Source organism: Biomphalaria glabrata, chromosome 15 (assembly GCF_947242115.1).
Source record: "Biomphalaria glabrata chromosome 15, xgBioGlab47.1, whole genome shotgun sequence".
In the NCBI taxonomy this organism is placed as follows: Eukaryota; Metazoa; Mollusca; class Gastropoda; family Planorbidae; genus Biomphalaria; species Biomphalaria glabrata.
The window spans coordinates 29,029,255-29,042,591 of NC_074725.1; the positions used below are offsets into that span (position 1 = coordinate 29,029,255).

At 38.6% G+C, this 13,337-nt stretch overlaps 1 protein-coding gene across 3 annotated transcripts in view; it reads left to right on the forward strand.

Moving 5' to 3' along the window:
• LOC106050766 (annexin A7-like) overlaps positions 1–13,337 on the forward strand; it is a 36,519-nt gene that overhangs the window by 18,318 nt on the left and 4,864 nt on the right. For all 3 annotated transcript variants that reach the window (XM_056012539.1, XM_056012538.1, XM_056012537.1), the window contains exons 2-3: positions 10,305–10,548; positions 11,332–11,396. In XM_056012539.1, coding sequence (XP_055868514.1) covers positions 10,321–10,548; positions 11,332–11,396 — 293 coding nt within the window. In that variant the 5' untranslated portion in view covers positions 10,305–10,320. The remainder of the gene's footprint in view (positions 1–10,304; positions 10,549–11,331; positions 11,397–13,337) is intronic.

Consider the following 13,337-nt stretch of genomic DNA (forward strand, 5'->3'; position numbering starts at 1 on the left):
CGCAATTTATTAATTACAAGTGTGATGCCATAGCATTATATATCTTTGATGTTGTTTATATTATTCTTAAAGAATATTATTTATTTTGGTACAATGCGATTTGCATATTTACATCTTTTAAACATGAAACAACAATGGCTTATTGTCTGAGCAGACGAGAGAAAATGGGAATTACCCATTATTATAGTAATAGGTTATTTCCCCCTTTTTTTAAAATTATAATTGCCGTGCTAAGCGACATGCGTTTCATTTGAAAAGGAAAGTGGAATTTCAGAAAGACGCAAAGGTGGGTGCCTGGTCAAGTGGTATGCGTTTGGGGCTGCCTTGAATTCGAACCCTGTCCACTTCTACCCCTGCTGTCCTGTCCACCTCTACCTCTGCTGCCCTGTCCACTTCTACCCCTGCTGTCCTGTCCACTTCTACCCCTGCTGTCCTGTCCACTTCTACACCTGCTGTCCTGTCCACTTCTACCCATGCTGTCGTGTCCACTTCTACCCCTGCTGTCCTGTCCACCTCTACCTCTGCTGCCCTGTCCACTTCTACCCCTGCTGTCCTGTCCACTTCTACACCTGCTGTCCTGTCCACTTCTACCACTGCTGTCCTGTCCACTTCTACCCATGCTGTCCTGTCCACTTCTACCCATGCTGTCCTGTCCACTTCTACCCCTGCTGTCCTGTCCACTTCTACCCCTGCTGTCCTGTCCACTTCTACCCCTTCTGTCCTGTCCACTTCTACACCTGCTGTCCTGTCCATTTCTACCCCTGCTGTCCTGTCCATTTCTACCCATGCTGTCCTGTCCACTTCTACCCCTGCTGTCCTGTCCACTTCTACCCCTGCTTTCCTGTCCACTTCTACCCCTGCTGTCCTGTCCACTTCTACCCCTGCTGTCCTGTCCGAGGTTCGGTCCAAGACGTAATAATTCTCACTTCTGAAGGCAAATCCGAAACTTATTAAACGAATTACATTAGGGGGAAAATGTCGCACTTATAACTATTATCTCTCAATAATGTATAAGTTGTTTCCCTTATTCAGTATCAAACAAAATAATTAATTACCAATAATTCATTGACTGATTGGTTAATGTTTTAACTGATTTATGTTTTGCTAGGTACGATAAATAAGTGTGTTAAGTTTCAACTTGATCCGAGAATTGGGTGTGGGAGAAATAACGTGTAGGCCAGCAAGTTTTAAACAGACAGATAGAGCTGATATAAGCTTTGTAATAAACACAGATCATGCTGTATGTCAGTCGTTAGTCTTCCATTGCTAGTCTTTTTTTTATGGACCTTTAGGGTCCCAGTTCTAAATCATTCTTTTAGGTCAGAAGAAAGGTGATAGGTCATTGTGTTTACGTGTGACGTCTTTGTCAACTGTTGACCGAATTGAGTTCATATTAGTGCAATCATATTCAGTTAAATACATTCTTTTTATTCGCACAGATAATAATAATAATAAACCTTTATATTGCCTCACTCTCACTAGCGGATCCACAACTTTGGAGGGGGGGCGATTATTTTTTCTAAACCCTAACGCCCAGTAAACCCTAACCATAAGCATAAACGCGCGTACAGCATATATATATGTATTAGAATTGTAAAAAAAAAAAAGTGTTTCTCAACCTTCGCAGAAAAAAAAAGCCATGTTAGGGCCTTTCTCTTGACAGCTAGGGGGCCTGGGGGAACGCTGTAAGTTCCCCCAGTGGGGATCGGTTTGAAGCCACGACCTCAAAAGCCTTTTTTTTTTTGCATTCTTCACAGCAGAAACGCATTCTCCTGGCATCTAAAGCTCATTATTCATCTTATTCAAAAAGGACCTTTTGAATAATGTTTTACTTGAAAAATATTCTAATATGAATTTATAGGCCCTAACTACATTGCAAATACAACCGATTTGTTCCTTGAAAAGATAAGGTACCACACATATTTAGATTACGGCTTTGAGGATCGCCGCCGAAAAAAAATCATTCGAAAAAAAAAACACACACACACACAAAAAACAGCCATGTTGAGGCCTTTCTCTTAACAGCTAAGGGGTCTGGGGGAGTGCTGTAAGCTCCCCCAGCGGGGATCGGGGCGATGCCACCAAAATCGGCCAACATACTAGAGAGGGGGGGGCGAAATAATCAAAAATAGGTTGAAATATAAATAATTAGTTTATATTATTAACATAACTAATAAATTCGTATACAAATTGTGTGATTTCTTTACTAAAATTCGATAGGGGCGATCCTTTCCCCCCCCCCCCCCACACACGATCCGCCAGTGCAGTCAGTCTAGTATGTAGCCTAGTGTCTGGTATAACGGTGGTACTGAACAAATAAAGGGAAGGGGAAGTGACCTTGCTATTGAATTACATTTCAGAGATTGACATGACCCAGTTTTGAAAGAGTTGCTAAGAAAGTTGGGTAGGGATAGTTCAACCAAAAAATGTTTGTCTGAGAAAAAAAAATAGAGAAAGAGAGAGAGAAAAACTGAAACGTGAAAGAGAACGAGAGAAAAAAGATAGAGAGAAAGAGAAAATAGAGAGATAAGGGGATAGAGAATAAGAAAACGAGAGAGAAAGAAAGAGAGAGAAAAAAGAAAGAGAAAGAAAAAGAGAGAAAAAGAAAGATAAAGAAAAGAGAGAAAAGAAATAGATAGAAAGAGAGAGAAAAAGAAGAGAGAGATAGAGAGAAGAAAGAGAGAGAGAAAGAGAAAGAAAAAAAAAGAGAGAGAGCAGTGGCGTAGCTAGGAATTTGGAGGTGAAGGGGGGCTTGGCCTCTTTAGGGGCCCCTGTATTTTGGCATTCGACATCATGACATGAGATTATGTACTTTTAATACGTATACAAGTCTAATGTGTAGAATACATGCAGCAGCGTCACTACCTTACATAACACGAATAGCAAGATTACATGGCAGTGGCTTCATATTTAATGTAAACAGAAGATTCCCACACTTATTTGAGGGCCCCCCTCAAAAAAGGGTACCCGGGGAGGGGGCTTCCAAATTTGGACCCCCCTTACCCCTAGCTAAGCCAATGAGAGAGACAGAGATAAAGAAACAGAAGGAGTTTGGGGTGTGTGTAAGTCTCCAACATACCCAAACGTAATACAAGACATATATCGCTATATTTACCTTACACCCAGTCTCACTCCCCCCCCCTTTTTTTATTTCCTTCTGTCTCTCATTGAACGTCACGTGTGTACAAGTCTTGTGAATAGAATCAGGTTTCTATTCATTAAAATGTTGCCAGTACTGTGTGCAGTTCTCCCCCTTCCCCCCCAGCAATTTGTTTTTTGACGTCCACTACGGCTCTTTATTTATAACATAAACGCACACACACACGCACACACACACGCACACACAATCACATACACACGCACACACAATTACATACACACGCACACACAATTACATACACACGCACACACAATTACATACACACTAGCTGTCCCCAACACGTTAGTCTATACACAAAACTTCACTGGCCTGGGGGGTGGGTGTTAAACTGATAATGCTATTATCGGGCTCTTGGCCATGCAAATAGGCTTTCGGAATACCGTCACTCTGGTTCCTAGTTCGTCCCCTGCCCGCTGACTTCTCCTGCAAGAGATTTGGAATAATAAGTGTATGGTAATGACCTTCATTTCTAAAAAAAACAACCCAAAAAACAACAACGTTCGTTACCAACAAGGTCGTTTATTTCACCTTGACCTATCCCCTTAGTCTGTTGGACCGTTGGGGCACCACAACAGAACTGCCAACCGTCTTTCTCCATTCCTCTCCGTTCTTTGCCTTTTGATAGAATTTCATTCACTGTCCATTCCTTGATGTTGTCCTCCCATCGCTTTCTCTGTCTTCCTCTTCTTCTTCCTGGTACTGTTCCCTGAAGGAAGGTATTAGCGAGCCCTGAAGAACTTGTGATCTGGCCGTTCATTTCATAGATCTAGAAATCAATTATGGATGATATTTTTCAAAAAGGTTTTTATCAACTCACTCTGTCTGTCTGTCAAGTCCAAAGTTTGGGCACGTCATTTCTCCCACACCCAATCTCGGATCAAGCTGAAATTGTGCACAATTATTTCTTTTACCTGACGACACAAAAATCAATTAAAAAAATAATAACCAATTAGTTCATTAACTATTGGTACCGGTAATTAATTATTTTGTTTGGTATCTCGAACAAGGGAAAGAAATCGTACTTAACATATGTGGTGGTATAACTAGAATTAGTCCCCTTGAGTGAACTTTTTTGCATTTAAAAAACGATAATGTAGACATTCACCAAGAAACACCCTTCTTCCCTCCCTCTTTCAGAACTGGTCCAGACAAGTGATAGGATCATAGCGCATTGAGAAAGCTAAGAGCTAAACAAAAAAAATAATTCGTAAAGATGTTTCTAATCGCACAAATTAATTTTGTTTAGGTCGTTAAAAACATATAATTACATAGACAGATCGAAACTAATTGATTCAATTTGACTTTATATTGGCCTAAGCTTTGTTGTTTTTTTCAAAATAGTATTTTATGTTGTAATTGTTTCATTCCGGTTAAATTGGAATCCATTTTATTTATTGCATTCTATATTTATGTGTGACTGATGTGTTGTGTGATGGTTCTGTTGTGTGACTGATGTGTTGTGTGATGGTTCTTTTGTGTGACTGATGTGTTGTGTGATGGTTCTGTTGTGTGACTGATGTGTTGTGTTGCAGAGAAACACAACATAAAAGCTGATGCTAATGGATTTTAAAAGTATATTCCGTCAGCCATTACAATCCCAGCGTCTTGTCTTTAATTACCCATCATTCATACTTCCTGTCTTTAATTAACCAGCATTCATACTTCCTGTCTTTAATTACCCCCAGCATTCATACTTCCTGTCTTTAATTACCCAGCATTCATACTTTCTGTCTTTAATTTCCGCTTCTTCCTTACCAAGTACTACCTCTATTTTTTAACATACTCACACAAAGCTTTCTGCTTTTTATTACGAATCTTCCTATTAGCTTGCAAACTCTTCAAGGGTTCAATATGGAAACTGGAAATTGGACACTGGGTGGACGCGGATCTTGAAAACGGCTCTAACGATTTCCGTAGAGATGGACAGAATATGCATAACCAATTAGTTAATTAACTATTGGTAATAAATTACTTGTTTGTTACTCAAATAAAGAAAAGAAATAGTACTTGACTGAAGTGGTGGTATAAGTTGAATTAGTCTCCTTTATAGATTGTCGTACTAGGCTATTTAAAAATTTAATTTCATGACTGATCCAAACTAATTGATACAATTGATATAATTTTTATACAAAAATTTTTTTAATCTTTTGCTTGTTAAATGTTTGGACGATTGAATGTAAAGAGTTCATAAGTGCGGTTGCCACAATTGGATGTTCCCTGAAACAACTGTATTTCGGTAGGATCTAACAAATCTCTATAACTAAAATAATAGTTATAGCACGCTAGGCACACATTAAGAGGGTTTCATATCAACTAGTTATATTCACTTAAGTACACACTGCCATACAAAACGTGGTTATGAGCAGAAGACAAGATTAATTACATACACAACTTACTTCCCTTTATCCCCCCCCCCCCCCCCCCCGGCTCCTATTTTTCATCACTTGTCATAATAAACAAGATGGTTGCCTTGTCGTCTGCTGTGTAAAAAAAAATATATACACTATCTGATTGGCCACACAAAGATGTTTTTTCTATGCGCATGACACACATTATGTCGGATTCATATCAACCAAATGTTAAGGACAGGTCACGCACTCACGCAAGTACGCACAGTCGTACCAATTGATGTCAAGAGCACACAGTTGCTCTCTTTACCTACTTCAGTTCATTATCCCTCGTCTCGTCGTTGTGATCGTCCCGGGTTTGAAGCCGCTATCTCCTGACGTTCTGCGTTACAATCCCCAAGTCTGATGGAAGCTTTAAAGTCAAATCCATAACATAACAGTATATGACCCGCGGCCTGCGGCCTTAGTTTTGGTATTACTGATCTCCTGGTTTGAATTTAGATTTTTTTAAAACTTGGATAATGTTCCTTTCACATTTGTTTCTTTTAATGTTGCCACGAAAGTTAAAGTAGAGTGTAAAAATGGATTTATCCGTTCAGCCGACATATTTATCTATAATGTATAATACTGTGAAAACGGGTTTACCCGATTTCTTTAAAAGTTTTCTTTTTTAATAGAGATACAATTAGGTACTTTTTGCCTATGTTTAGAGCCATCTGTTAGTGGTAAGGACATTAAACATACGAAACCAGACCAGTTGTCATAAAGGATGACTTGTTGCTCAATATTTTGAAAGCCTTTCACTGCATCTATATAATGAAAATCTTATCTTATAGATCCTATCATTCTGGCTTCAAAATAAGGGTACCAGTTGTAGGGTACTATGATTCGTAACAATAATACGGCCTTCAGTATTATATTCAGACAAGCCCGTTAGAGTGACGTGGTACTGTATATATAGTCAACGAGTCCGAGTAAGACAGTCGCCCCGTGGCTCTTTTTTCAACGGATTAGGCCGAGACCAATCATTACAGAAGGCCTGAACACTGACACTGCAACGTCACAACCTGTGGGCAGTTTAGACCGATAGCTCGTTGCCAAGTCACAGGTCAGTACAACGTGGCAACCAGCTACTGGTCTAAATAGCCCACAGGTTGTGATGATGCGGGTCAGTGTGGAGGCCTTCTGTAACGATTGGTCTGGACTGGGCCCACCGACTCTTGTCTTGCATTCCAAAATCTGACACAGAGCTTGGCGTCTGTGAACCTTGACACACTTCCGCTTCAGCGGCTGTCTGCTGATCTGACACGTGTCCTGTTTCCTTGGTCATTGTACACATGCCTGCTGCAGTCACTTCCTTCCGTAGTCGTTTTTATGACTTGCAGTTTTCTGTGATCGTAACTTATTTACGCCTCCGTCCCGACTGACTTTACGTAAAAATATGCTTAGGACTGATATAACATATAATCACAGGTTTAATTAATAATTTTCTACTAAAGGTGTGAGTTTTGCGCTCTAGTGGTAAAAGCATGCGATTTCAAATTCCAGGGAATCTGAGAACCTCCAAGATTTGAAGACGTCCTTAGTGTCACCATTCATCTTATCTTATATTTTACAGACGTTACTTCAGAAAAAAAAACATAATTAAGTCCAACGCATTTCATGTGTCAATCTAGTCATGCATGTTAATCAGTGACATTAACTCTGCTAAGTTCTGGCTGATTCAGGCAACCCATTATTCTCTAATGACACTCGGGAATAAGGAGGACTTAGACAAATTTTTCCTAGCATATGGAATAAGAAATGTGCCTCGATCTTTGGGTCTTTATTAGGGAAATAACTTGTTCATTTTTGGTAGATTTAGTTTTAAGGGCGGAGTTCTTATGTTGTAAAATACAGACGTTACTTCAAAAAAGAAGATGATTACGTCCTACGCATGTTCCTAGGTCAATCTAGTCATGTATGTTAAACAATGACTTAAATTCTGCCAAGTCGTTGGTTTTCCGATCTGGCACAGGCAACCCATTCTATGATTTAATAGCACTATGGAAGACGGAGCACTTATAGAAATTTGTCCTAGCGTATGGGATAAGAAATATGACACTATCTTTGGGTCTTTATAAGTATTTTATTAGGCTTTGTTTTCTGTTAGTAAGTTATGGTTACTTTTTATTCTTCTGTCCTGAAGTGTCTCTAAGCTTTGTGATTCTACTAATGGTGTTACTCTAATCAAATCACGATTCTGAAAGTAACTACCTCTACGTAGGACGTAATCATCTCCCTTTTTGAAGTAACGTCTGTATTTCATAAGATAAGAAGATAAACCACTTATTTTCGCCCCAATATGACGTTTCGTACCATACCGATTGCGAATAGCCGTTCACGTTTCTGTGACTAGATGACATGTTGTAGTTAACACCTGGGTTATGTCATCTATAAATAGATACTAGCTTATCGACAAAGCAAATAATCTCATTCACCCATCAACAGTTTAAAAACAAAATTTCTGGTTGCGAGGCTACAATCAAAGGGGCTGTATCATGACCAAACAGAAGTCCACATTCCTTGTCCTTTATTTTATCAACATAACTCTCATAAACCGGAAAGGAACCAGCTCTGGAGATTGAAATATTCGATATTGTAAATTTAATAGTACAAAATGTAGTTTTGAAACATATTTTTTTTACAAAGCTTTATCTTGACTCACTGTCTGTCTGTCTGTGACGTGTATTAATTTAGTTTTGGAATTAAAGTTCTGTATTTGATTTAAAAGGATCTTCACTTATTCAATCTATAAGATAATATTTAGATCTAGAGATATACATCCAGAGAATCCCCGGATGGCTGCCTGGTCGTGCGGTTTGCGCGCTGGACTGTCGTTCAGATTTATCGATGGTCCCGGGTTCAAGCCCTGCCCGCTCCCATCCCCCGTCGTCCTGCGGGAGGTTTGGACTAGGAAGTAACTATCTTCAACTCTGAAGGAACATCCGAAACATGTAAAAACAAAACAAAACAAAGCATGCCACAGTAACTTCTTGTAACATCTGACATCTCTAGAAAGAGTCTACATCTTTAGCACTCCTCAGCACCATCAACGAATTAGCACCTTCGGCACCTACACCGACAAGAAGAAGACTCGTGACAGTCTGTCTGGGTGGAATCTTAACACCTATTTTTTAAAATTACTTGAAAACTCAAGGAGAATGTCCGTAACACACCAAGAAAGCTATATGCATGAAAGCTGAGCTAATCAAAAACAATCAATCAAACAAGCAAAATAGTTTTTAAAAAATACTTTGTAAAAAACAATTGGGCTTATATATGAGGGAAAGAACTCCACAATTACGACCATATATCTCAATACTGCAATTTCATTCTCCATTTTCTATTTTTTAAAAATAATAATTAAGCACCACTAATCAATTAACATTTTAAAATTACATCAATTTAGTGAACAAATTAAAATGTGAACCGATTGAGCAAAAAAGGAAAAAACCCAGAATGTAATGTGTCTTCTCTTACAATTATATTAGTCTTTTATTATTTTCTTATTAGTATTATATTTTGATTTTGAAATATAACAAATAGAAATACAAGAATTATTTTTTTTCTGAAAACAAAGCTTATATTGAATGAATCGAATCTTTTATTTGAAACCAATTGAAATTTCAATCTTGTAATTTACATGACTAACAATAATAAATGTGTGCGATTAGGAATATTTCCAAAGCTTAGTTCAACTCTGTTCAACTCACTCTGTCTGTCTGTCTGTCTGTCTGTCACAAATCTTGTACGCGTTATTTCTCACACTTCCCACTCTCGAATCAAGTTGAAGGCCGTTCAGATCCAGGTTTTTTTTCAATTGCTTTTATATGGCGCAACATTCATGCTTATAACGCTTGAAGGTCCAATTTCTCGTGTGGGCCAGTGGAGGGAGGGTACATCTGTGACTACTGGAGGACATTTCCCGTGATGCTTTTAGGCGCTCAGTATATGCAGCTCCAGCTGGAATAACCTGCCCAGTGTGCAGCCGAACATTCCGGGCTCACATAGGTCTCACCAGCCACATGAGGAGGCACAAAACCCCAGTGCAAAGCCCTCAGCCCCCTGGATGATAAAGTGGTCATCATCGAACCACGATGGTTGAGGAGGGTGTCGATCTTCCTGCAAGTAGCCAGCTCCTCTTGATAGTTAGCCAATTTAGGACGATTCTGGATTTAGACTTTTGAACCATTTGACTAGCGAAAGGAAACGTCATCACCCGTGAAATAAAGGGCACCAAACAGTGTCTTCTTATCTTATCTTATATAATTCAGACGTTACTTCAAAAAAGAAGATGCTTACGTCCTACGCGTCATGCATTCAGTCATGCATATTAACCAATGACTTCAATTCTGCCAAGTCACTGGTTTTCCTGGCTAGCTCAGGCAACCCATTCCATGCTCTAGTAGCGTCGCTAGTGTACTAGTGAGCCACAGTTTGCCATAGAAAACTGGGAATGCAGTAACATGGTGACGATAATGTGCGACTAGAGTCACTAATAATAGGTTTAACCTGAGACTAGTGACTAAAAAATTTAAACAATGTTGTATTAGTGTAACCAAAGACTACTATATATATCAACATCACTGTAATTCTAATATGAATAGAAGTGATCAACATTAAACCATTAAGTCGTGCTCAACATTTCTATTTAAAATTCCTCCTGGAATCTGTGACTAATCATCATACAAATTATTTCCCTTTTCTTAAATCAAATAACAATTTGAATCATTTCCCCCTTTCTCTTTCATCAGACTAAATCGTAACGCCATGGACAAGGGGAATCCTCCACCTTATGCGGGACCTCCACAGGGAGCCATTCCAGGGGGCTACGGACCAGGCTACGGAGTTGACCCGAACAGTGGTTACCCACCTCAAGCAGGCTACCCGCCCCAAGGAGGATATCCTCCACCACAAGGCTATGCTGGGTACCCACCGCCACAGGCCGGGTACCCACCTCCACAGCCCTACTTCCAGGGCGGACAACAGATGCAGTCGGTAAGATTTGAATTTTATTTATCTCTCCTCTTTTGTGCCCCATTACCAGTGGCATTATTTGTATCCTCACCAGTATATATTCTCAGTACCATCACAATTACCATTACTATCATGAGTACCATTACCAGTATTATCATACCATAATTAGTATCATGTATCATTACCAAAGGCATCATTAGTACCATAACCACTATATTTGCTCCTTACCATTAGATGTACGTATCATTACCAACATTACTACCATCATCAGTGGCACTACAAGTACTATACATTTTTTACAAAGGTTATATCAACTCTCTCTGTCTAATAAAAAGTTTATACAGGCTATTTCTCCCACACACATTCTCGAATCAAGTTGAAACTTCACACAAGTATTTATTGTCGAAGACTATCACCAAATTAATTTTTACAAAATCAACCAATTAGTCAAGGGAAATTAATCTTTCAGTATTCACAGATACGGCTAAATGTGTAGGGTTTCGTCCCATTAGATTACTGTATTTCCCTCACTTCCCATTCTCGGATCAAGTTCATACTTTAAACAAAATTATGTATTGTACCTAACAAAACATCAAACAATTAAAAAAGCAAATAATTAGTCAATTAATTAGTGTTAATTACTTATTTTGTTTGATATCGTACAGGGAACAACTTCTACATTATTTAGTTCGAGATGCATACTTCCTCTCCATTAGATAAGCTTTCTATAGTTATTTTAAAGAATTTTTTTTTTAGTTCAGCTAATATGTTTATTTTAACAGTTTGTTCTTTGCAATGTTTCAGTCTAACAATATAGTCGTCGTCGGTGGTGGAGGCGCACCAGTAACTAACACAGTCATAGTAGAAAGGTGAGGATACAATTATCTTATCTTGTATCTCACAGACGTTCCTTTCTAAAAAGCCTATAAATACATCCGTATGTTTAATCTCCTGAATACTCATAGCCCACATTTGGTTTTCACTCTGTGATATTTGACCCTTCGTGAGACGACCTTTTCCTTTTGCATCTTCTCACGTGACTGAAGAGGCCAATCCTTGATACACAACTGCGGTCACAGGTTGGACATCGGTAATCACCAGACACATTATCACTTTCACTCACATTCAATGCAATCTTCATATTATCGATCATTAGAGCTTTTCACCGGCGATGTTTTTTTAAAAGAAATCTTCTATCAACTCACTTTGTCTGTCTAGTAATAAGTTTGTACACGTTATTTCTCCCACACCCAATCTCGGAGTAAGCTGAAATTTTTCACAATTATTTCTTTTACCTGACAACATAAGAATCAATTTAAAACATAACCATTTAGTTAATTGACTATTGGTAATTGATTATTTTGTTTGGTATCTCGAACAAGGGAAAGAAATGGTACTTTACTGATGTGGTGGTATAAGTTGAATTAGTGGTGACCGGTCACTTCATCCCCGGTCACTTCATCCCCGGTTACGTCATCCCCGGTCATTTCATCCCCTGGTCATTTCATCCCCTGGTCACTTCATACCCCGGTCACTTCATCCCCCGGTCATTTCATCCCCTGGTCACTTCATCCCCCGGTCACTTCATCCCCTGATATTTTCATCATCTGATAATTTTATCTAACAAATTGTAATTTTAAAAAGCATTAAATGAGCAATATTTAATGTATTCCTTTTTTATTTAAATGACAGAGAGAGAGAAAGAGATAGATAGAGAGAGAGAGAGAGAGAGAATCACACCCTAAATATACATGCAAGATTATTTCCAATAAGCACTCAATTAATTTTAAGGCTATAAGAACCTCATCATGACGGGTATGTTCACATAACTAGAGGCCCCCCCCCACCAGTTTCGATATCTAAAGTGAATATCAATAAACAAAATACATACTTACATTTACATGTAGAAATGAAATATCGATAGAAATAAAGTCTTATAACACAATTTGTAACTTTAATGTTTATAAGGAAGACCGCCTTTATTAGAAAAAAATAAAACCTTACTACAAGGCTAAAAATGACTCGCCCATTTTCAAGAAAGAGCGATTGAAAAATCAAATAAAGTGAAACATGTCGTACTTTCACCACAGCTTGGCCTTTGATGATAAGTTATCAGCGGCACGGTCATAAATATTGTAATCGCGCTTCTATCTCTCAAAAGATTTCCACTACTTGTACCACACATTGGCCTTTGATGATAAGTTATCAGCGGCACGGTCATAATTATTCTAATCGCACTTCTATCTCTCAAAAGATTTCCACTACTTGTACCACACATTGGCCTTTGATGATAAGTTATCAGCGGCACGGTCATAAATATTCTAATCGCACTTCTATCTCTCAAAAGATTTCCACTACTTGTACCACACATTGGCCTTTGATGATAAGTTATCAGCGGCACGGTCATAAATATTCTAATCGCACTTCTATCTCTCAAAAGATTTCCACTACTTGTACCACACATTGGCCTTTGATGATAAGTTATCAGCGGCACGGTCATAAATATTCTAATCGCACTTCTATCTCTCAAAAGATTTCCACTACTTGTACCACACATTGGCCTTTGATGATAAGTTATCAGCGGCACGGTCATAATTATTCTAATCGCACTTCTATCTCTCAAAAGATTTCCACTACTTGTACCACACATTGGCCTTTGATGATAAGTTATCAGCGGCACGGTCATAATTATTCTAATCGCACTTCTATCTCTCAAAAGATTTCCACTACTTGTACCACACATTGGCCTTTGATGATAAGTTATCAGCGGCACGGTCATAAATATTCTAATCGCACTTCTATCTATCAAA